The sequence below is a fragment of the Vombatus ursinus genome, unplaced genomic scaffold, assembly GCF_900497805.2.
Source record: "Vombatus ursinus unplaced genomic scaffold, bare-nosed wombat genome assembly UNPS02014924.1, whole genome shotgun sequence".
NCBI lineage: Eukaryota > Metazoa > Chordata > Mammalia > Diprotodontia > Vombatidae > Vombatus > Vombatus ursinus.
The window spans coordinates 6,954,621-6,978,743 of NW_020954702.1; the positions used below are offsets into that span (position 1 = coordinate 6,954,621).

Consider the following 24,123-nt stretch of genomic DNA (forward strand, 5'->3'; position numbering starts at 1 on the left):
CTATTTGATATCGTAATTGACCTAAATGGGTTTCCTGAAAGGTGATAATTAACTTATTGAATAATTCATGAAACAGTGAACTCTTTTAATATCACAGAATATTCACCAAAACATTATTTTTATCACTTGTTCTTTTTATTGTTGTTGTTGTTGAGTAATTTTTCAGTTATATCCAACTCTTCTTGACCCCATTTGGGGTTTCTTGGCAACAATACTGGAATGGTTTGCCATTTCCTTCTCCAGCTCATTCAGTAGAACACATTCTTACTGAAGATAATTGATTTGGATGTCCTTTCGGATTCACATATAATTAAGAGGTGGAGCTAGAATACACAGAAAACAAACCACCAAGATAAACATCCTGAATTACTGTGCAAACCCAGAAGTATAAATGAGGCTCTTATGTAAATTTTTTTGTATTTCTGAAGATTTCAAGCTTTAGAAGTCTTCAGATTGCAATGGATCGCAAAGGTCTTTACTTCGTGGCATTCGTGCTGATGTTAGGGTTCTCCAGTACAGTTGGTGAATATGTTGGCTTATGTGAGTATATCCTCTCATTTTCTTGCAGTACAGGAAGGACTAGGAAGGGAAGAATAGAATGAGGAGAAGTTATAAGGAACAAGGCAGGGAGGAAATCAAAACAAGGATGGTAATCAAGGAGGTAGTATGCTATCATTTTTAAGTACAGTAAGAAAATTAATGTGGTTCTTAATTTAAAAGATAACTAGGTAGAAGAGGATTTGAGAAACAATTATTTTTAAATGACAAAGTTTTTTTCTTTCTGAGAAAACTTTCAATCAGCAAAATCAGGGGAAATGATGTTAACAAACAATGTATCAAACATTTTAGCCTGTTATTAGTGATATAATCTCGGAGATTGAATACTTGGATGATGAGAAGATGTGCATAGTCAAAAAATGTGGAGGAATAAAAGAATGACTGAAAACATCTCAGCAAAACACAAGTCATTGTGTGGTTTCATTTGTTAAGCTTATGAAAAAGTAACTTAAATTGCTATAGTTTGCTGGGCAGATTAATGTCCAAAACAGTGTTTTACATGTAATTGATATTCTTTAATACACTGTCTAAGAAAAACAGGAGCATGAATAACAACCCTGTCTAAAACCTTATAGTTTAAGACTATTCCATGGACACTTTTGGTGCTTGACTTATAAATACCCATCATCCTTATGGATTTTTTTTCTTTGTTTCTTTTTAGCCATTTACAGTGAAGAAGGATAGTTGAAAGAAGATAGTGTTATTTTAAAGACCTGTTTGATGGAAGCAATGTGTCCTCATAATTTGAATTTAGGATGTTGTAGGATACAAATTTCCCAAAGAAAGAGAAAAATACTTCCCAGGAAATTTAACTCAATTTTTTGTTTGAAACAGCTCCTAGTCAATGTATCATCCCAGCCAAAGAAAGAGTAGATTGTGGTTACCCTCAAGTCACTCCAGAACAGTGCAATAACAGAGGGTGTTGCTTTGATTCCAGCATTCCTGAAGTACCCTGGTGCTTCAAACCTCTTCAAGACACAGGTAACTATTAATGGGGAATCATTTATTAAAAATTTATTAGATTGGAAACATTATGTTAAGAGCTGGGAATACATAGTCTAGAGAGACTTGCTCTGAAGAAACTCACACTTCAATTAGCAGATAAAAGCATAAAGGAAAGTTGAGCTTCATGGCAGATGGAAAGGCCAAGAAGTGCTTAGGATCCAGTAAGCAAAGTGTCAGGGCACATAATAAGGCCCCACATGCCTTGGAGGATAAAAAGAGGCCACACAGACCCCGACCAATGACTGTTGGGACTGTGGTATGGATTGAATCTATGGATTGAAGTGGAGTGGGGATGGGAAGCAGGGGCATCATCAGCTTGGTCTAGTACCCTTAGGATAGGAGAGAGGGAATTATCTATTAAAGTAAGTGTGAAAGTATGGATTCTTGGATTTGGAAGGGAAATCAGAGGACTCATTTCTGAACAAGAATCAGTATTCTTAACAAGTAGTCTTCAAGCCTTCACTTGAAAACCTCCATAAATAGAGGATATATAATAACCAGTTTCAATTTTGGGCAACTCTAATTGGAACTTCCTCCTAATGGAGACCCAAATATCAGGGCACTTGAGATGAAGTGCCACACCCTTTCATTAGCCTGATCATATCCCATATGTTTCATCCTAAGAAGTTTTAGATCAAGCAGTCATCTTCCTTTCTTTTCATAAGTACTTTGTGCTTTTAAAAAAATTACCTTTTTTTTTTTTTCAAAATCCTTCAAGTGACAGTTAGATGGAGTATTGTCTTGTTGGATGCTTTGCATTGAAAATAAAAGATTCAGAGATTTCTAAATGTGAGCAATACCTTTGTGATCATCTATTCTAGTCTAATACTCCCATCTTATAGATGTGAAAAACTAAGGCTTAGACAAGTTAGACCATAGGTAGTGGCAAAGTCAGGAATTTGTATTTAGATTCTATATGTACAATGCTCCTTTCATTGGGAAGTTTTGGCATATCTCAACTCTCCTAATCAGATTGCTACTTAATTTCCTTATTTACTTATAAAATTGATCTTGATAAGTAGCTAGTAAGTGCTAAAGTAGAGATTAAAACTCCATTGCTCTTGGCGCTAAACAATATTCTCTTTCATAACCTAAAGTAGGTCAGTTATTTTCTCAAGGTGCCCAAACCCTCAGCAAGCTATTGTCATTCCTTGTCATTACTGTACAGAAGATGTAGTTGCATCCTGGAAATTAGTATATGATAGGACTCCTTGTAAATATAGCCTTATTCTTTCTGGCTCAGAGAAAAGTGTTAGGACATATTGTCCTTTTAACCTCCCCTTGGTATAGTATGTATATATACATACTATATGTATAGTATGAGACAGATGGTTGTAGATTACAGTATCATTTGATAGATCAGGCAAATGATCAATTTTTAATGAATTAACATTCAATTTATTATCTGCCCTTATTGCTTTCCTGTCAAAAAATGAGAAGTTTCAATTACAGCTAATTCTTGTCTCCTCCAATCTAAGTGGGGGAACATGATTGGTGGCTAATCAAGTATCAAACCAACGAAGCCTAATGATAAAGGGTAGGATAAAGGACAATTGGAGGGAATTGGGGGGACATCCTCTATTTCATTTTTAAGCCCTTCTTGAAGAACCCTTTTGTCCTTTATTCAGTGGACACATATGTTTAGGATACTAGTCCCATATCTTACCTAAGATTCATTATCATCACCATCATCATCATCATCATTATCACCAGCCATATGCCATCTGTTGTCTTGCTTAGCTATCTTATCTTGCTAAATGAGTATTCTTTAAGATTTCAAAATGGGTGTTATTCCAAGGCAGTAAATGTTATAGTTCTCAAATAACATTTGAAGACAAAAATACTACTACTGTGCTTATCATTGAATATGAGTCTGAAAGTTTGCTTTGGCTCCTGACAAGTTTGAAATCTGGTAAGAAGATAATGATAATACCACTTATTCAACTATTTTTTTTTAATTTTTAGAATGCATATTTTAATGTGAAGATGTCTTCTCCTGGATATCATCAGACAAATCAGTAATCAAGTCTTTGTAATTTGTACAACATTCTCAGATGATTATTGCATTTTGTAATCTAATATCAGCTTTTTAATCCAGAGAACTTTAGTTTAAAAGGTTCATGTTGAATTTGTGAAGAGTATATCTTAAAGAATTAAAATGGTATACTTAGCATATACACAATTGTTTATTACTTAGAGACTTCCTTTCTTAAAAAGTGACTGCAGTCTTTTACTCAGATTTTTAAAAAGAAGTTGTGGGGATCGTGAGATTGTATTTTTGAACAGAAAGTTACCACTGAAGCTTGGTGGCAAAGACTCAGTCTGCCTGGTTTGTTTTTTTTTATTGCCTTTTTTTTCTCCTTTAATTCTTGTTTTCATGTCTAATTGTACATGTAATATGGACTTTAACTTTGTGAATGGACTAAAATCCTTTTTGGAAGCATGAGGGAATATAAACAATAAGTAAATCATAATAACAATGTTGGCGATTAAATATAAAAATATTCTGAAGAGAAATCTTTCACATCCATGTGTTCCACCTGTATGGTTAAGAAAATAGTCATTGACCTAAGATGACCATTTACAGTAAGTAAAGCCATTAAGAATGTACATTTAATATTTTAGTTTTCAAAATGATAATTACCAATATATATATGCATGTACATATAGGAATGTATCTTCCAATATAGTATATATTAATACCTATAAATATAATATATGCAATATCGTATATGTATTACATGTGGAAGAGGACAAGAAAATGGAATGTTCTCCTGAATTAGTAACCTGGCTGAATTTTTTTCAAAGTTAGTTAAGTGGTTTTGAAATATTTTTAGATGTCCCTCAATTATAATAAAAAATAAAATTACGTAACTATAATTGAATGAATAAGCAGATATTTTGTTGTATACTCATGAAGTCTGAGTGACATTTTCCAGTTTCTAAATTTTAATAATTCAAAGAAACTATTAGAAATAAGAGAAATAAATGCATATTGAATTATTTTAATTCCAGATATTGCTCTTGCTAAGGATTGTTTTTAAAAATAAAAAATATATATGATTCTAATGTAAAATTCATACCACATATATCTTACTTAAATGTGTTTGTATACCACTCATAAGAAAAGCTGGTATATGTGTATGTTACAAAGTGCTTTTTTATCACTTTTGAACCTTATGAAGTAAACTTAGAATAATGAAGTAAACAATTTTTATAACATCTCCCTTCAAACTGAACTCATCTTCCATTCCATATGCTGGGGACCTGCAGCAAAGCAGGGCAGTGCCAGCCAGGTTGATGTTCAGTGAAGATTTTCTGTGCTCTAAGGTTGTTGTGATGACTGTGAAGGCCTAGGAAGAACCCTACAAATGGGCTCTGGTGATACTACTGCTTGGGCTAGCATCCTGGTCACTGTAATTCAAAGAGTCAAAGGAATGGATCACAGTGCTATAAAGTGGCACTTATAGTTCACAGGGCTCACTTTGTCCTCCACTTTACACATACCGCCACCTTCTTTACCTCTCCAGCCATGCATGGGGCTGCCTGATGCCCTGGGGCAACTCCTGTGGACAATCATAACTTACCTGAGCCTCAATGATTAATGTACTTCAACCCCATTATATACACCCTATGGCTAGGATTGTGATTCCCTCATTGTTTGCCATCCTCCACTGCCTGCTTTCTTCTTATTCCCTTCAACCCAGCCTCCCACCCCAAAACTGCCTAGTTCTTCCACTATGCTCTCTGGAATCCCTCCTTTATAGGTAACAAACTGGATTTCATCTTAAACTTTCTCATTTTTTGCTCACTCCATTTTCTTGAACTCATTAAAACCTGGCTCCCTCCTGATGACACAGTTTCTCTGACTAACCTTTCCAGTGCGGGTGGCACTTTCATTCATACCACCCTCCTCCCTTACCCCCACACGTATATACTGGTCTTGGTAGGGGAGATAGCTAACTCTGTTTCCTATTACCACTTCCAGGCTCTCCGTATACCATCAGTAGTAACTTCTCCTGTGAGGTTCATTTAATACCTATTTATTATCTAATCAAGGTTCTGCTAGTTATTGTTTGTAGACCTCCAGGACACTTTCAATAAGTTTAGTACCTGGTTCACAGTCTTTTTCTCCTCCCCAACTCCTGCTCTCTAGCAAAGGAGTGTTAAACTCAAATAGAAACACTGAACTATGTATAAAGATTCTTGCTGGCTGCATATTGACTTAGCTTTATAATGCAATGTCAATGCTTTATTGTATTTTTAATTTATTTTGTTAAATATCTTCCAATTTTAGGCCCCACTCAGGAATATTGTAGGCCAAGTGCAGTGTTTGAGACCTCAGCTCTAGGAGACCTCAATATAAATATTGGTATTCCCTCAAATACTCTGATTTCCCAGTTCCTCAACTTACTCAAAAATTTACTCCTTTACCCCAGAACAACGGCATGTAGAGAATATTTCATGTTCTTGCTTGTAAGCTTCAAAATTCTTTCATCTAATAATAAATTATTGTCATTCCATTGTCTTTCCCTCTGCCTTGCAACTCCAAACCCTGTTCTTCATCCTCATTGTGACTTCCAATTCCTCCACTCATCAGCTCTTTCCCAAGCTCTGTTCTAGCTATATTCTCTTCTCTTCCCCATCTTGACTCCGCAACTATCTTCTTCTGTCTAGTCTCTTGGACCTTTTTACTATTAAAGACCTTGTTCTCACAAATCTTAATGTTAAATTATGCCCATCTGATGCCTTCATTCATACTTTCCTGCTTGTGAATGAAGTTGTAGCAAATCAGGAAGCTATGCTGATTGGGTCCACTACAAATTTGTATTACATAACCATAATTGAGGCCTCAATATGGCAAGGAAATTCCTTTCTGCCTCCCTAATCAATTCATTATCCCATTCACCATAACATCTTTACTGGACCTCTTTGTCCTTCTTCAAACTTCCCATAGCTCCCCTTAATCCCACCTTTCCAGTTGAGAACTTTGCCTCATATGCTACAGAAAAAAATGAGGCCCTTCACAATGAGCTCCTTTGTTTTACCTCATTTTGATATAGTCAGATGTCTTTTGCATCCCATGAAGAGGTGGCCTTTCTTCTTACCAATGTAAACTCCTCTACATGTACAAGTGATCTCATTCTATTCCATCTTCTCTAGTAGTTTTATTCCTCTGTTATCCCCACTTTCATAGTAATCTGCAATCATTCCCTGTCTACTGGCTACTTCTCTGATGCCTACAAACATGCCCATGTTTTCTCCACCCTTAAAAAAAATCACTTGATCCTTTCATTTCTGGTAGTTATCTAATATCTCTCTTCCTTTTTGAGGCTAAAGTTCTTAAGAAGGCTGTCTACAATAGGTGCCTCCACTTCCTTTTCTCTCACTTGCTTCTTAACTCTTTGCAGTCTGGCTTCTGACCTCATCATTCACCTAAAACTGTCCTTACCATGTTACTAATGATCTCTTAATTGCCAAATTTAATGACCTTTACTCAATCTTCAGCCTTCTTGACCTCTCTGCAACTTTTGACACTGTTGATTACCTTCTTCTGTTTAATACTATCTTCCCTCTAAGTTTTCATGACTCTGATCTTTCTGGATTCTCCCCTTACCTGTTGGATTGCTTCTTCTCTTTCTCCTTTGCAGGACCTTCATCCATGTCACTTTGGCTAATCATGGGTTTCCCCCAAGGCTGTGCCCTAGGTTCTCCTCTCTTCTCTCTCTATACTATATCACTATGCTCTATCTCAGGCTCACATAGTTTCAATCCTCATCTAGATAGATGAAGTTCAGATCTATTTATCTAGGCCTAACCTTTCCCCAATCTCCAGTTTTCTATTTCCAACTCTCTATTAGATATCTCAAACCGGATATCCCATAAACATCCTAAACGCAACATGTTTAAAATTGAATTCATAATCTTTCCCACTAAACATTTTCCTAACTTCTTTGTTATTGTCAAGGTACCACTATCCTCCCGGTCATCTAGACTCACAACCTAGGTGTCATCTTGACTCTTCACTCCCATATCTCAGTTTTACCTCCCAAATCTAATCAGTTGTCAAGTACTGTTATTTCTACTTTCATAATACCTTTCCTACACAGCTCTTTTTCTCCTCTGATACTTAAACTCCTCTAATGCAGGCTCTCATAATCCCATGCCTTCACTATTTCAGTGGACTATCTCTTCCCACTGCAATCCATCCTCTCCTTGTTGTCAAATTGATCTTCCTAAAGCACAAGTCTGACCATATTCCACTTTCCTCCGCAGTCAATAAAGCACAGTCGCTCGCTATTACTTCCAAGATCACATATAAAATCCTTTTTTTATCTTTCAAAGTTCTTTATAACCTGGACCCTTCCTACCTTTCCAATCTTCTTATATCTTACTCCCCTCCACATATCCTACAATCCATTGATACTCACCTCCTTTCTATTCCTCTTATTTAACACATAGAAAGAGCTTAATCAATGCTAGTTGATCGGTTGACTAAATGGTGGGCCAAAGGGTTGTAGGCTAGCCTAGTTGGAACTGCTGTCATCCTTTCCCTGAGATGAGGACCTTAACTCTCCCTTTACTAAAAAAAATTCTGTATTTTCCATGCATTTAATTCTATGCAATTCCATGCATGCATCTTCTCCCATTTGCTTCCTCTCAAAACCTCTTCATATCATTATCTTTCCCCCTAAACTCTCCCCCCTTCCTAACTTCTTTATTACTATAGAGAGAAAGACCATCATCCCAGTCCCTCAGGCTCATCACCTAGGCATCATCCTCTACTCTTCAATATCTCCCACCCCATATCCAACTTTTTTTTTTGCCAAACCTCATCTATTTCACCTCTGCAACATCTCTTGAATATTCCTTCCTCTACCTCTGACACTACCATCACTTCACCATTTTATACGTGGACTTTTTTTTTTTAGGCAATTGGGGTTAAGTGACTTGCCCAGGGTCACACAGTTAGTAAGTGTCAAGTGTTTAGTCTGAGGCTGGATTTGAACTCAGGTCCTCCTAACTTCAAGGCCAGTGCTCTTTTCACTGCGCCACCTACCTGCCCCCCCATACTTGGACTTTTGCAATAGCCTACTGGTTAGTGCTCCCTTAAATCTCTCCTCATTCTAGTCTATACTCTATTAAACCACTAAAGTCATTTTCCTAAAGCACAGGCCCAACCAAATTAGCCCTACTTAAAAAACTCCAGCTGGCTTCCTATCCAGTCAGGACCAAATACAAAATCCTCTCTTGGCATTCAAAGCTCTTCATAATCTAACCCCATACTGCCTTTCCAGTCTTCTTACACCTTATTTTCTGCCATATCCTCTTAGATCCTCTTTGCTGATCTATAAACAAGACACTTCATCTCTCAGATTTGTGCATTTTCCCTGACTATTCTTCATTACTGGAACGCTCTTCTTCCTTATCTGCACCTATTCACTTTTCTGGCTTCCTTGAAGTCTTATTTCTACAGGAAATCTTTTCCAACCTTTTTTAATTCTAGTGCCTTTCCTCTCTTTTTTCCTATATATTCTATATGTAGCTTGTTCATACATATTTGTTTGCTTGTTTCCTTACCCATTAGACTATGAGCTCCTTGAAGGTAGAAACTATCTTTTGTATCCCCGACACTTAGCACAGTCCCAGGCACTTAATAAATGTTTATTGACTGACTAACAGTTGGAACTGAATGCTATGAAATTATAAGATCAAATTTCCCCCCAAAGAATAGATATAGGGAGTCATCTCCATCACTTCTTTGAGGTATGGGACTATGGGTGTGAAACGTTATAGATAATACTAGATCATTTGATGTGTTGGCAATGTTTACTAAACTTTTAAAAAGTCTTTGTCATAAGGGAAGAGAGGAAGATTACATTGGATGATGTGTGTGATAAAAAAATAAAAGACATTAATAAAATTCACCTTAAAAAGAGTCAGATGAAAAATGCTAGTTAAAGCAATATTAAGTGCCTACTGCACTCCAGGAACTAAAACACCAGGCCTACAAAAACAGACAAACAATAGTTCCTGCTCTCAAGAACCTCATATTTTTATGGTGGAGAAATGGCAGTGGGCTCCTTCTTTAACCCTGTGAATTAGGGAATGTGGGGAAAAGAAAATAAGACAATGCAATATGGAGCTGTCATGTGTGGCTCAGAAAGAGGCAAGAAAAAATACATGTCAAGTGTCTCCTCCCTCCATCCTTCTCCAAGGGAGGCTTTAATTCCAACCAGAAGGTTGGCCTCTATTCTCTTCAAAGAGAGGATGTCAGGCTTATTGCTGTTTTTTCCCTTAAGTATTATTACTCAAGGGGATGGAAATTTAAGGCTCAAGCTAAATTCCTGACTTCCATTTTTAAAGGGTTAAGACAGACTCTAAGTTTTTATACAAGGTTTAACTCCCTTCCCACTAAATACTAGTTTAATGAACACACATAGCAAATAGGAAAGAAACCCATTTATCCAAGTTGATATAAAAACAGAAATCAGAGAAAATATATGTATGAGCATATATAACAGACAATACAGAGTTAAGGAGTTCTACTGGGAATGAGTTAACCTAGTTCAATCAAGAGAGAGGGTCCCCAATCTTACCCAAAGGGAAATTTTTCCAAATTATCTTAGCAAGCTGAAACTAAGGACATGACTTAAATTCTATGTGTTGGCTTCTTCCCAGAGTCTTTTTTTTCCTTCAGTGACCTGAAGAGAGATTAGCATCACTTATTTTTTCTCTTGAAGCTGGAAGCCAAAAGATCCCAAAGACACTTAAGAATACAATCCAAAGAAAGTGAAGAGACTAATCTTGCAGATCTTGCTCCTCTCCTGTTTTGTACAACTCTGCCGACACCTCGTGCAGGTGCAAAACATTGATCTCCATCAGTTAGGAGAGATTCCCATTGTAATAGTCTTTGGGGCTCATGTTTCAAAAAGAAAAAGAAATTGAGGAAGTAAGCATAGACAAAGAGGAAAACATTTTTTTTCAGATGATACGATGGTAGTTTCAGCAATAAATAATGTAAAAAATAAATTAAATAAACCCGCCCAAATCATTAGCTTTTGTTTATATTACCAATAAAAACTGGCAGAAAAAGACAGAGGAATTTCATTCCAAATAATGAAAGACTTTATAAAATATTTGGGAGTCCACTTACCAAGACACACAGAGGAATTTTATGACTAAAACTACAAAATACTCTTTACAGAAATTAAGAGAGGCCTAAATAACTGGAGAGATTCATTGCTCATGAGGGACTATTCTAGTATGAATAGAAATCATGATATCATCTAAATTAACTTACAAATTCAATGGCATATTAAAAACAAACTACTAAAATGGTATAGAGCTTTAAAAAGGACTCTAAAGAGCTAAAAAAAATAATAATGACAGAATTCTTTGGGAGAAACAAAAGATCAGGAATTTAAAAAGAAATATTGAAAAAAAGGGAGAGGGGTGAGGAGGGGTAGGAGTACCAGTTCTAAAACTACACTAAAATACATCAATCATTAAAACTATTTGATACTGTGATGACATAAGATCTAGAGGCAAATGAAAATAATACAGTGTTCATTAAATCCAAAGACTCCAAAAGGATTCACTATTTGACAAAAACTGCTATGAAAACTGGAAAATAGTTTGGTAGAAATTAGATTTAAACCAATAACTCACACTATATACTACATGACAATATGCTAGAAATGGACATGTGATCTAGATAGAAAATGTCTAAACAAGTTAAAGAAGAATAGAAGGATAAATAAATGAGTGGTTGGATGAATATGAATGAATAAATGAATGAACAAATGAAAAAGTATTTCTTAAGAATTTACCATGTGCAGTACACTCTACTGAGCACTGGGGATACAAATAGGAAAATAAGACAGTCTCTACTCTCAAGGATTTCATATCCTAATGGGGGAGACCACACATATAAAAGCTTTCAGTCACAAGACAAATACAAAGGGGAACACTGCAAAGCGTCCTTACGATGCAACAGCAAAGCAGATGGTAATGTATATTTTAAAATGTTATTTCAGATGGGAAAAAATATTCATTTTGGATGTTGAACATTTGATAGTGCCAAGCCTCTTTCAGGGAGACCTTTAACAACTATAAACAGGGGATGAGTTCTTGTCCAAACAAGAGACTTTTTGTTCAGCCATTTAATTGTGTCCGATTCATGACTCCATAGACTGTACTGTCCATGGGCTTTTCTTGGTAAAGATATTGGAGTGGTTTGCCATTTTCTTCTCTAGTGGATTAAAGTAAACAGAGTTTAAGTGACTTGATCAGGGTCACACAGCTAGTAAGTATATGAGGTCGGATTTCTACTCAGCTCATCTTGACTCCAGTCCCAGTGCTCTATCCATTGAACCATCTAGTTGCCTCAAACAAGAGAGTACTAAGGCATAAAACAGACACTTTTAATTATATGGAACTGAAAAACTTTTGTACAAATAAAATAAATGAATCTAAAATCAAAATTAGAAATATTTTACTGGAGAAAAAATCTTTGCAGCAAATTTCTCTGATACCTAAAATATATGAGGTTGATTCAAATATATGAGAAAAAGTGCCGTTTCTTTCAAAGGAAAAAAAAAGTAAGCTATCGACAACATAAGAAACAATGCTCCAAATCACTAATAACATGATAAATGCATATTAAGAGAATTCTGAAGTTCTGTTTCATACACATTACATTGGTAAATTAAGCAAAAATGGAAGATGATAATTGTCAAAAGAATGATAGAACAGGTAAAAGATTAATGAAATGTTGATAGAGCTATAAATTGATACAGCAATTCTATAAGTGATTTGTAACTATACTGCCCCCCCCAAAACTCACTAAACTAAAAAACAAGGGGAAAGGACTCATGTTTACAAAACTATCATAGTAGTACTTTTACTTGTAGCAAAAAATTGAGAGGATACCCATTAAGGGAATGGCTGAATAAATTATGGTAAATAAATATAATAGAAGATTATTATACTTTAAGAAATTATGAAAGAGGTGGATTAAAAGAAACCTAGAAGGACTTTTATGAATTGATACATTTCACATGAGCAGGACCAGGAGAATGATTTATACAATGACAACAGTAAAGAAGAACAACTTTGAGGGACATAAGAACTCTGATCAACACATAGAACAACCACAACTTGAGAACCAAAAATCAATCATTCAAAATGTACCATATATTTTTTGGTCATTGTCAATATGTGTACCTGTTTTTTAATGTAATAACTCATTATAAGGAGGGTTTTTATATTGGACAGGGATAAAGGTATAATGGTTATGCCAAAAAAAGTTTTTTAAAAAAAATGAACAGAAGAGAACAAGAATAAGTTTAGAAGGAAACACAGCCATTGAAACTAATTTGCTAAACTTAGTATAAACTTTTTTATCTTTTCATTGTTCTCAATTTTTTTCAATTAATATTTATTTTCTCCTCTCTTGATTGAAAAAAATGTTTAAAAGACACTCTTGTAAGAAATATGCATAGTCAAGCAAAACAAATTCCCATGTCAGCCATGTAAAAATGTATGTATCGTTGTATATCTTGAGTCTGATCACTTTTCCATCGGGAGGTTGGGAATGTTCTTCAACATTCATCTGCTATTTAATGATTGCATTGATCAGAATTATTAAGTCTTTTAAAGCTGTATGTTTTTACAATGTTGTTGCTATTGAATAAATTGTTTTCCTGGTTTTGCTTACTTCAATCTCTATCAGATTGTAATGATTCATATATTGTATCAGATCATAATCCTCAAATTTCTCTGAAACTATCCCTTTTGTCATTTTTTATGGTACAACGATGTTTTATTATATTTGTAGAATTTTTCCCCCAATTGATGAGTACTCCTTTAGTTTCCAGTTCTTTGCCACTACAAAATGCAATTCTGTGGATATTTTTGTAAGTATGTGTCCTTTTCCTCTTTCTTTGATCTCTTATGAGTATAGATTGGATTGCGGAAGGACTTGAAGCAGGCAGACCTGCCAGAAGTTTATTGCAAAATTCCAGACATGAGGTGATGAAAGCCTGCACTAGAGTGGTGGTAGTGTCAGAGGAGATAAGGTGGCATATTTGAGATATGTTATAAAAGTAAAATTCAATAGACCTTGGCAACAGATGGCATATGGGGAGTGGGGGTGGTAAGAGACAGTAAGTAGAAGACAACAAAGGTTGTAAGCCTGAGGGACTGGGAGGATGATGTTGCCTTCTAATAGGGAAGGTCTGGGGGGAGGTAGAGTTTGGGAAAGATATTGAGTTTGGTTTTAGACATGTTTAGTTTAAGATGTCTACTGGACATTTCAAGCTATATGAGATATAGTAGGAGATGAGAGATTGGAGAAAGCAGAAAGTCTAGAATGGGATAGGTAGATTTAGGAATCATTAGCATAGTGGCAGTAATCAAATCTATGGAAGCTGATGAAATCACTGAGTGAAGTAGTATAGAAGGAGAAGAGAAGAAAGCCCAGGACAGAACCCTGGAGAAAACCTACAGTTAGAGGGCATGATCTGGAAGAGGATCCAGCAAAGGAAACAGAGAAAGAGAGGTCAAATAGGTAAGAGGAAGATAGTGTTGTCCTGAAAACCTAGAGAGAAAAGAATATCAAGGATGAGAGAGTGATCAACAGTGTAAAAGGCTGCAGAGAGATCAAGGAAAATGAGGACTGAGAAAAGGATATTGGGTTTGGCAACTAGGAGATCATCAGTACCTTTGGAGAGAGCAGTTTCAGTGGAATAATAATGTCAGAAGACAGATTGTAAGGGAGTTGTAAAGGGTTAAGAAGAGAGTGAGATAAGAGAAATAGGATGGAAGGATCAAGTGAGGGTTTTTGAGAATGAGGCTGACCTAGGTGTGTTTTTAGGCACTAGGGAATGAGCCAGTAGACAGAGAAATTAAAAATAAGTGATAGAGTGGGGATAAGAGAAGGGAAAAATCTGTTGGAGGAGATGGGATAAAATGGGATTGCCTGAGGTTAGCCTTAGTAAGTAGAAAGGTAATGTCATCATGTGAGACAGGAGTAAAGGAAGAGATAGTTGCAGAAGGCATATGATAGGAAATGAAGAAGAGATGAAGAAGGAGACCAAGCATTTTACAAAGTTTGCCAAATATCCCTGCTCACTTAGTCTAATTAGCCTCATAGGACCTTTCTCAACCTACAAACAAAAGAAAGAGCAAAGACAATACTGATTTTTGTCACCTATTGAAACCTGGTCATATTGGATTTTCCAATCTACATGTATCTCTCCTACAGGAATTTGGGGCCTGGAGTCAACTTGGCATTCCCTCTTTTCTCAAATGAGAAATCTGTCCCAGGTAGAACAATTCCAATGATTCCCTCAGAGCATAAAGTTATCCAAGTGGGGTAACTAGAAAAAGTATTCCTTTCTATACAGGGCACATAAAAACAAAAAGTTTCCCTTTCTATTTAAAACACTCTAGAATTCTCTATGGGCTTCTCTAGTATGAGCAATCCACATAGAGGTCCAGGAAATTTTCTCCAGCTCCCTTTTCCTAAGGACACCCAAAATTCCTCCATGGATTCTTGCAACTGTCAGGGCAAGCCAAATGGAATTGTCAACTTTCCCATCAGCGCAAGAAGTCAAGTTCAAGAAGTAGTAAAGACTATCAGCTACTTGTCAGTTTTAGGTATAAGCATTCTTACCCTAAGAAGCTATAAGAAATTTTGCTTTCACAAAAAAATGTTCCAGTCGGGCCATGCACTCTTCTCCTAACAGGAGCAGGCTGCCAGGGTCATACTTACCAGTCTTCGGAGCCCACCCGGATAAACATAGAGACGAGCCGATCGGGAGGTGCAAGCACTCGAACTTTATTCAGAGGCCATCACAGCAAGGCCAAGCAGGAAAGCAAGAGCAGGAGCAAGAGCAAGAGAGAGAGCTCCAATCCTACCGCCCCTTATATATCTTCCTAGCCCCTCCTCCTCAGCCCACCTACTAGTGATTGGTTGTAGGATCAGATACTGGAAGGGGATGTCTGGGGTTAGCACTGCACCAAAGGAGAGGACGTGACAAAGGAAGCTAGGCCCAGATACCGGAAGGAGGCGTCTGGGGTTAACGTTGCACCTAGGGAGAGGACTAGACAAAGGGAGCTCATTCTCTGCTGTCCCACTCCCACGTGGCACAGCCCCCTGCCTCGGGAGCGTGAGCTCCGGTTACTTCCTAATATCCTGTCCCTGCCCCATCTTGACACAACTATCACTTGGCAGTAGCCAACATCAGACAATCCCTCACAAAAAACAAGCAGGATAGTATATCTAAAAAGAACAATATGAACATTTTTACTCGATTATAGCAGTCAAGTGATTCAAATTTCTCACAGTAAACTTAATACCAGTACTTACACAGGGCTCAATAATATAGAACATATCAATACACCAATCCTTCGGCACAATTAATAACACAAAAGTATCAGCATTTAAATACTCAGACAATTAAAAATGAAAAGTTTATAAAATTAAAACAATGGAACTGACTTGTAATGAAATGTCAGGAAAAAACAAAAACAAGAACAAAAACCCAACTGTGCATTTACAGCCTAAAGAAACCAATTTGCCAAATTTCACTAGGATCTCATGGGCTCTAGGTTATCTTAAAAATCAAAAGTCCCAGATAGAGAATCTCTCAAGGGGTACCCACAAAAGCAAATAACCTAATTTTATCCCAGACAAGGTCCCACACGTAGAAAAAGGAAGTTCTACAAAGGAATGATTATTTCAAAAAGTTATCATCACAATATAAACTTACTTCCCCCAATGTGGGAGGCATAATCCCTCCCCCCTTTGTACTTCCTCAGTCTTTTGGGAGGGGAAAAGGATTAGGTTCATAACTTAACTCAGTTCCTATAGAGCATAGTTGCAGTTCCAAGAGCAAAACTCCCTTGGGCTCATTTTCCAGGCACTCTAACTTCTCAGGGTTTCCATGCTGAGCTGGCTAGCTGCAATACCCTGTTTGCAGTCCTTGTTCTAAGATCACCATGGTTCAAACTCCCAGTCCCATGAGGTTCACCTCTGAAACCTAAAACTGAGAACAAACAACACAGAATAGAAACATACATTCCAGGTTTACTTCTTGGGGCCAGGATAAAAGAAGAACGGAGGATAAGGGACGACAAATTCTTTCCCTCTCACAGGTTCAGTTCATGGAGTTCATGCTGGGAGTAGCAAATGAGAGTTGCCAAAGAGTGTAGCTGAAAAACTAGCAGAAAAGAGAGAATGGCTCAGTCTTGCCAGTTTTAAAGATGTAGACATCCAATTGAAGGCAGCTGTCTTACTCATATGGTAGGTGATACAGTATCCTCCATGTTATGTAAACTGGGCGTGCTTCAAAAAACCCTCAAGGGGACCTCCATGTTCTTTCCTTAACTCCCCCCCTCCCAGACTTTCCCTATTAGAAGGCAACATCATCCTCCCAGTCCCTCAGGCTTACAACCTTTGCTGTCCTCTACTTACTGTCTGTTACCACCCCCACTCCCCATATGCCATGCATGCCCGGAGAAGCTGTGGTTATACTTAACCTGTAGGAAAATAAACACACACACACACACACACACACACACACACATGTTTCTGATAGAATATATATAATATGTGTATATATGTCTATATATGCACATATATATACACATATATGTATATATCACATATATGTAACCTAAGCTCTAAAGCCCTTTGGTATAGGACTTTGTCTTCATTGATGGAGATCGATGCCCTGTGCCTGAGTGATGGTAGGGGTGGACTTGGTGAGAGTGGGAGAGAAGAGAGCTTTTCAGTTTACTCTATATTACTCTACTCCCCGCAGGATAGCTCCTTCACTCTGTATTGTCTGTATGTGTACATATAGCTACTTCTCTCTCTCTCTCTCTCTCTCTCTCACTCTCACTCTTTCACATACACATACACACACATGCTTTTTCCTCCCCCTCTGATTTCTGTTTGGCTTTTAAATTGGGTAAATGGTTTTCTTTACTAATTTGTATATGTGTTCATTATGGAATTAATATTTTGAGGGAAAACTGTGAATATAAAGCTTGGGGTCATCCATCTCCCAATAATGAACAGTAATCAGAAGGTTAGCTTAAACCCAAAAAACACATCCTCTACCAGAGGTGGAGTACCTGTGGCCTTGAGGCTGATGGGATATGGGCCCAAGTTGAGACCTTTGCCCCTCACCCCAAAAAGTTTGGGTCCCATTTGTCTATGGGCCCCAGAAAACCCTTAAACTTTCTTTGACCTCATTCTGGTCTCACATGATTACCTGAGGATATAGTTCACTCAATGGCCTTTCCTTATTGACTCTCCCTATCTCCCTTTGAAAACCTAATGAAGCCCTAGTATATTTCCCACTTTTGATCTTATCCAGACCCCATTCAAACCTCTTCCTTCCAGTTCTCTTCATTAGCTATTCCCATTGTCTATTCAACCTCCCAGACATTCCCATCTAAATTCTCCCTAAACTCTTCCCCCAGTCACCTAGATCCTCTTCCCAGCCCTTCCTCTGGTCACCCAAAATTACTTGAGTGTATATAAGATCCATCCTGGCCCCCATTTAAACGTTGAGAGTTCCTCATGCCTGCTCCTCCTAATGTTCAGATTCCTTAAGAGTCTTACCTGTATGATTTATCCTCAATAAACTTTGTTTCTAGCTGAAAGAAGATCTGGGCCAAATTCTTTCAGGCAGAACCTGTGTGTTGTGATTTTGGGGTTCCAGCACCCCTAAACCTCTAGACCTCATCAAGGTCACATGTGGCCTTCTAGGTTCTTGGGTGTGGTCTTGTGACTGAATCTAAGTTTTACAGAACAAATAGTTTTATTAAGGGGATTTGTTCTGTGAAGTTTAGATTTAGTCAAAGGGCCGCACTTGAGGACCTAGAGTGTCACAGATGGCCTTGAGGCCACAAGTTCCCCACCCCTGCTAGACTAATAACATTCAAGGGATCAGCTAGATATAATTCTAGCCTGGTACCCCCTCTCTCTGAGGAGAGCAGAATAGTGGCTTCTGGCCCCAGCCTCCTACTTCCCCTCTTATCAGGAATTAAAATCTCCCTCAAGAAAAAGAGACTAGAGATGTTTATTGTACCTCCCTTTAAGCCACACAGTTATACCCCTATGCTACTTGTGGGTGATACATCTCTTTCACTCTCTCTTTGTCTCTGTCTCTCTGTCTATTTGTTTGTCTGTCTATATGCGTTTGTGTGTGTGTGTGTGTGTGTGTGTGTGTGTGTGTGTGCTTCCTCAAAAGAAAGTTAATTTCAGTGTGCCTTCTTCACTGGGCAGACTATTGCCATAATTGCCAACAGATGGACTTTAATTTAGCTAATGCTTTCATTTTCTTAACATGCTGGTTTACTCTTGCTACATGCATTAATTTTGTAAAGAAAGAGTATTGAACTGTGTGTTGTATGGATGCTACAGATAAAAAAAATTGTTCTGTGAGGAACTTGTAAGTGTGACATGTCTAAATTCTAGACTCCTCTTACCTCTAAGTGAAGCTCTAAAGAGGACCCTTCCCCAGGTCTCTAACCAGATAAGCACCATTCACAACCATACTGGGGATTCACATCCAAGCATTCCAGAATTTCCATGTAGTAAACAACACAACTGTCTCTCTTCTATGTCTTGCTTGTATTCTCTACTCTCTCTTACACTCTGTAAAACACTTCCTCTGCTTAACTGTTTACTATGTCTACTTTCACTATGTTCCTCAATAAAAGATCACAATGAACTCATACTTTTATCCCTTAAATTCCATCAGGCTATCTTTCCCTGTTTCTGCATTTGGGGTTCTTATTTATGTCACGAATTTAGATGGTACTGAGCCAGAGCTATGTGTGCTGTATCTATTCAAATGCTTAGAAACTTTCTACCAGGTATAAATCTTCATTATTGTGAAAAGTCAAGTGCATTTCCAAAGAGAATCTACTAATGGCATATATGTATGTATGTATGTATGCACGCATAAAATACCATGAACATTTCATGACAAATTCACAAGATCAATATTTTTATAAACCTGAAACTAAAAAAAAAAAAAAAAAAAAAAAAAAAATTCTTGAAGTAATATTTGGTGAAGGAATACTGCCACCCAGTGGATAATGATGAGATAACTTGATATTTCCTCTTAACTGATATAAATGATTATGAAACAGCCCCTGACTTTGTGCTGCTGGAGCCAGTCACACTAATTTACACAGCCAGTAGTAAAATTGTGGATCTGAATTCCCCGAAAGCTGGTAGAGGCTGAAAGCATTAATATCAAGACTTCAAAAATGGTTTTAATAAATAAAATAAAAAAATAAATTTAATAAAGTTTAATAAATGGGGGGAATGACAGCTCCATAAGTTGTGTAAGGTAAAATCTATACAACCAAAGTTGATAGAAAATTAGAACAGCTTTATTATGAGGTTCAACCAATAGCAATCACCCCGTGTATACCTATGCATAGACAGTCCACATGGGACTATGATCATAGGGTTGGGGAATGGGCTTTTACAAACAAGGGTAAACAAAGAAGCAAGGGACTTTCCAGGTGGCTCCAGGCTGTCTCAGTTACCAGAAAGACATGCAATTAAAATTGAGGGTGGAGTTGCACCATCTGTTAGTTAAGAGCTTTGACTGTTGTGAGATTCATAGTGCCATAAAAGGGGGCAGGACCCTAAAGTAAATAAGGACCAGGGACAAGATGGAGGGACTTTATAAAATGGAGTTACTTTGGTTATTTTACTACCTACAGTTATTCCCAGTCTTCATTCATCCTTGGAACAACAAGAAAAAAATATGCTAAGCGATAACATACTATGTGCTAGGCACTCTAAGTGCTGGTGATACAAATGAAAAAGTGACACAGCCCTTGATAATAACGAGCTTACATTTTAATGGGGGAGACAACACATAGAGGGAATATTTCAGTGTAAGTGGGGAAGTAGGGCAGGTGGTGTCTGATTTGATTATTATTCTCAGAGAGTGGGAGGAGCTGTGCTGGTTTGGTGTAAGTGAAGCTAATGGGGGAGGCAGTTACCTAAGAAGGAACAACGGGACTGCCTGTTTATTTAGAAAATAGAGCGGGGTCCTGTTTGTGCAGCCTCTGCCTTTCTTTGGCTGTCACCTCTAGAACTTAGACATTGTTCTTCCCTTGCACTAGGCTGGCATCTTTAGGGGAAAGAAGAATCTTGCAGCTGGAAGTGTAACAAGCTCAGCCCTGGGAAAATTACTTAGGAAGAATACTAGTGAATGTTTCATTGTCTTTAGGAAAAGCCTCTTCAACTGGTTATTCGTGGGGACTATTAAGCTTTTATTGCTTGAATTGCTAGCTGAGTAGCTGCCTTTAAAGAGTGCTGAATCTTTTACTGCCTTCCTGCCTCACACCCTCTCGCCACAACCTCTGCTCTCCCTGCCATCTCTGCCTGCTTTTAGAGATGTCATGGGCCAGAACAGGAAAGTCTGCACAACCCAGCCCAGATGCGATGGAGGGCAATGCAAAGTAGATAAAAGAGCACAAGAGAGCACAAGCTTTCCCCTGAACCCCAAACCTGACTGGAAAGTGCGGGCGTGCTGGGGAGACATACTATCTAGGTGGTAGAGAAGGGAGGAGGCAAAAGCAACGAACTCATTCTGACCTAATGAGGAAATAGGCAACAGATTCTCTTAAGCAGCTCGAAAAGCAATTGTTCTCATAACCCCCTGAAGTGAACCTTTGTGTGTGTGTGAGTGTGTGGGAAGGGGGTAATGGGGGAGGTGGGGCGCGGCGGGGCTCGGTAGCGGCATGGAGGAACTATGTTTCCTGGATTTACAACGAAAGATCGAAAAAAAAAGGACAGTACCTTGAACACAGGCTCCTTGAGGGCAGTGACAGTCCTTGCCTCTTTTCCATCCCCTGCACTTAGTATAGCTCCTGGCATATAGTAGGCACTTAATAAATGTTTATTGATTGAATTATCTTTCCAGCTTAGTAGACACTGCCCCGGTGTACATTTGACATCGGCTTCACGAACCCAGGATCATCCCCATACAAACGTAATGCATCAAAGAAATATTTAGTGGAAGGCAAGTATAGATTTACCATGAATTACCATAAATATAACAACTTCCTAAAGTTTAACTCTCATATGTATGTGCGGGGTGTTCCAAAAGTCTTAGTGAAGATCTAAGCTATTAGGGCTTTGGAAATACCCTCTATATACACTGTATGTGTAGAAGATATGTAGAATGTGTGTACTTACATGGGTGGGTGACTCTCCCTTAGTGTGTGTGTAGAAGGATAGGGATTCGATCACTAATTTCATTGGTACAGAGCAGTCCCAAATAAGAATATTCCCTGTCAGTGTAAATGAGAATTAGGTGATTTCCACATCAATAATAAACCTCGTTTGTTGACATTGAATTAATTTCATTTTTTTTGTAATAATATTTGGTGCTTGCCCACTGATCAGGGCCCACTGATCTTTTTCTCAAAGAAAGTATTCTTAATGCAAAGGTGCAAGATTTTTGTGTTGCCTGCATTTTTTTTGTCTTTCTCCTTTCCTATTACTAATCCATGATTATCAATGTATTAATCACTATCCTCCCAATATTCCCACCTTTTGCAATGACGCCACCAAGCATTAAAGTGTATACGTAAGTGTAGGGTCTTACCAAGTTTTTTTATAGAATTGCTCTGACTCTTCAACCTAGGCAACTGACTTAGGCTACACAAGCTAGGATTGTTTCCACAATGGTCTTCTTGCAAATATTCATGAACTGGATGCTACTTGGCCAGACCTATGGTCCCTTATGGACATTATGTGACACAGCCCCACCGGGAATATCACTGAGGAGTTTCTCTCTGCTTCCAACTTCTGACCTCAGTTCAATCCCTTGGCTACCTTTTTTTTATGAGAAAATTGGGCTCCACTAAAGCCATGAAGATAATAAGCCAGAGGTGTTGTTATAGCCTTTTTAAGAAAGCAATTGCTTTTAACCCTATAGGACCAGTAGCAGATCTAAACAACAACAGCAATGAAACAGTTTTTAGATCATCTGTAAACACTCATTGACTAACTTTTGTCACTCTCCATGTAAGATTCTTGTTCAGTGACCAATGAGGGGACATTATGATGAAGGAACTGAATCCTAGACATCTTAATTTTTTTGTTATAAATGAAACCAGAATAAAGAAGGAAGTTGAGGGTAAATGGAAGGATGGGTCACAGACACTCTTTGGAGAAGCAAATAAAAGAATTGGCAAAGCTGGTTCTATCTAAAGACCATAAGAAAATTTATTTCATAGGATGTCTACCTTTCTTTTATTCCAGTACTGATGGTAAGTATTTTTAAAGACAGCCACAAATATAATTATTTTTGCAGCGGGTACAATGACAGCAGTTGCAGAGAATGAAGGAGCACGGAATTCCATGAAAAAAAGTCTCTGAATTTAACTAACATATACTGTGATACTTGATGATTTCTGCAAAGTTGGGAAAAAGTGAGAATGGTGAGAAAAGTATGGGAAAGCATAGTTTAGGGAAAAGGAATGAGAGAAACCAAACACTTGTAGACTAGACAAAAGTCTCATATCTTTATGTTATGAATATTTCTTCAAGAAAAGAATTGACACTGGGCATGGAACACATAGCACCCCCCCATATATGTGTGTGTATGGGTGTGTATATATATGTATATATGTATATGTGTGTATATATACATACATATATATATGGAGTAAATAGCATAAAATAAGATTCTATTTTGACAGGAAAAATTGATGATTGATGTGGAAGTTACACCTGAATCAACTGTCTGTATGTAGTCAGACAACCTACTTGTCAATGTAGAGATCAGAATTAGTAAAAAGTAAGAATAGGAAAAGGATATGATGATATGTAATAGCTCTATACTGAACCTCAAGTAATCAGTAGTAAGGAATGGGAAATGGGCATCAGAAAATACATCAACAATTATTACAATAATTTTATACACAAGTTAAACTTTGTAAATATAACCTTTAATAAGAAGGCTGGAGTCCAGAAATTGCCTTATTCAATAAATATTTGATTTTCTTATCAAGTGAAGGGAAATGGGAGACAAAAGCAGTGCCTATTTAGAATATAAATTCATTTGTAAAATTTTACAAAGAAGGATGATGGATAATTATAAGCAATAATGTTCATAAAGCAGAGAAAAAACAGTATAGGGTAAAACAGATTTGAAGAAAGTTTGTGAAGAGAACCAACTAAGCAAAGTCCCAAGGGACTTAAATGATAGCAAAGGAAGACAACAGATAGAAGAAAAATGGAAAAGATCTGTAAAGATTACCGTGAAAAATTGTTTTCATTTTCAAGTGTAGTCTTTACATCATAGTCCTGTATGTACTTATAGGCAAAATAAATACGGCATCAAGGAAAACAAAGATGGAAAAATCAGCTGGAGTAGACAAAATGTATTTAGAGATAATCCATGATGAATGAGATACAATTTCAAGAGAACAGTAGAATTGATATACAAGTTATATGAAGAGGGAAAAGATAACAACAGCATAGAAAATGTTTTAGAA

The 24,123-nt window shown here is 37.4% G+C and overlaps 1 protein-coding gene across 1 annotated transcript; it reads left to right on the plus strand.

The window, feature by feature from the left end:
- Positions 1–242: 242 nt before the first annotated feature.
- TFF3 (trefoil factor 3) lies at positions 243–3,674 on the plus strand. The gene is made up of 3 exons (XM_027843589.1): positions 243–540; positions 1,393–1,539; positions 3,529–3,674. Exons 1-3 carry the CDS (start codon positions 459–461, stop codon positions 3,540–3,542), a joined length of 243 nt encoding a protein of 80 aa, XP_027699390.1. The 5' UTR covers positions 243–458; the 3' UTR covers positions 3,543–3,674.
- Positions 3,675–24,123: the final 20,449 nt, after the last annotated feature.

Coding starts and splice junctions, on each gene's coding strand:
- TFF3 (XM_027843589.1), top strand. CDS start 459: ATGGATCGCAAAGGTCTTTACTTCGTGGCATTCGTGCTGATGTTAGGG. Junction 541..1,392: donor TGGTGAATATGTTGGCTTAT/GTGAGTATATCC, acceptor TGTTTGAAACAG/CTCCTAGTCAATGTATCATC.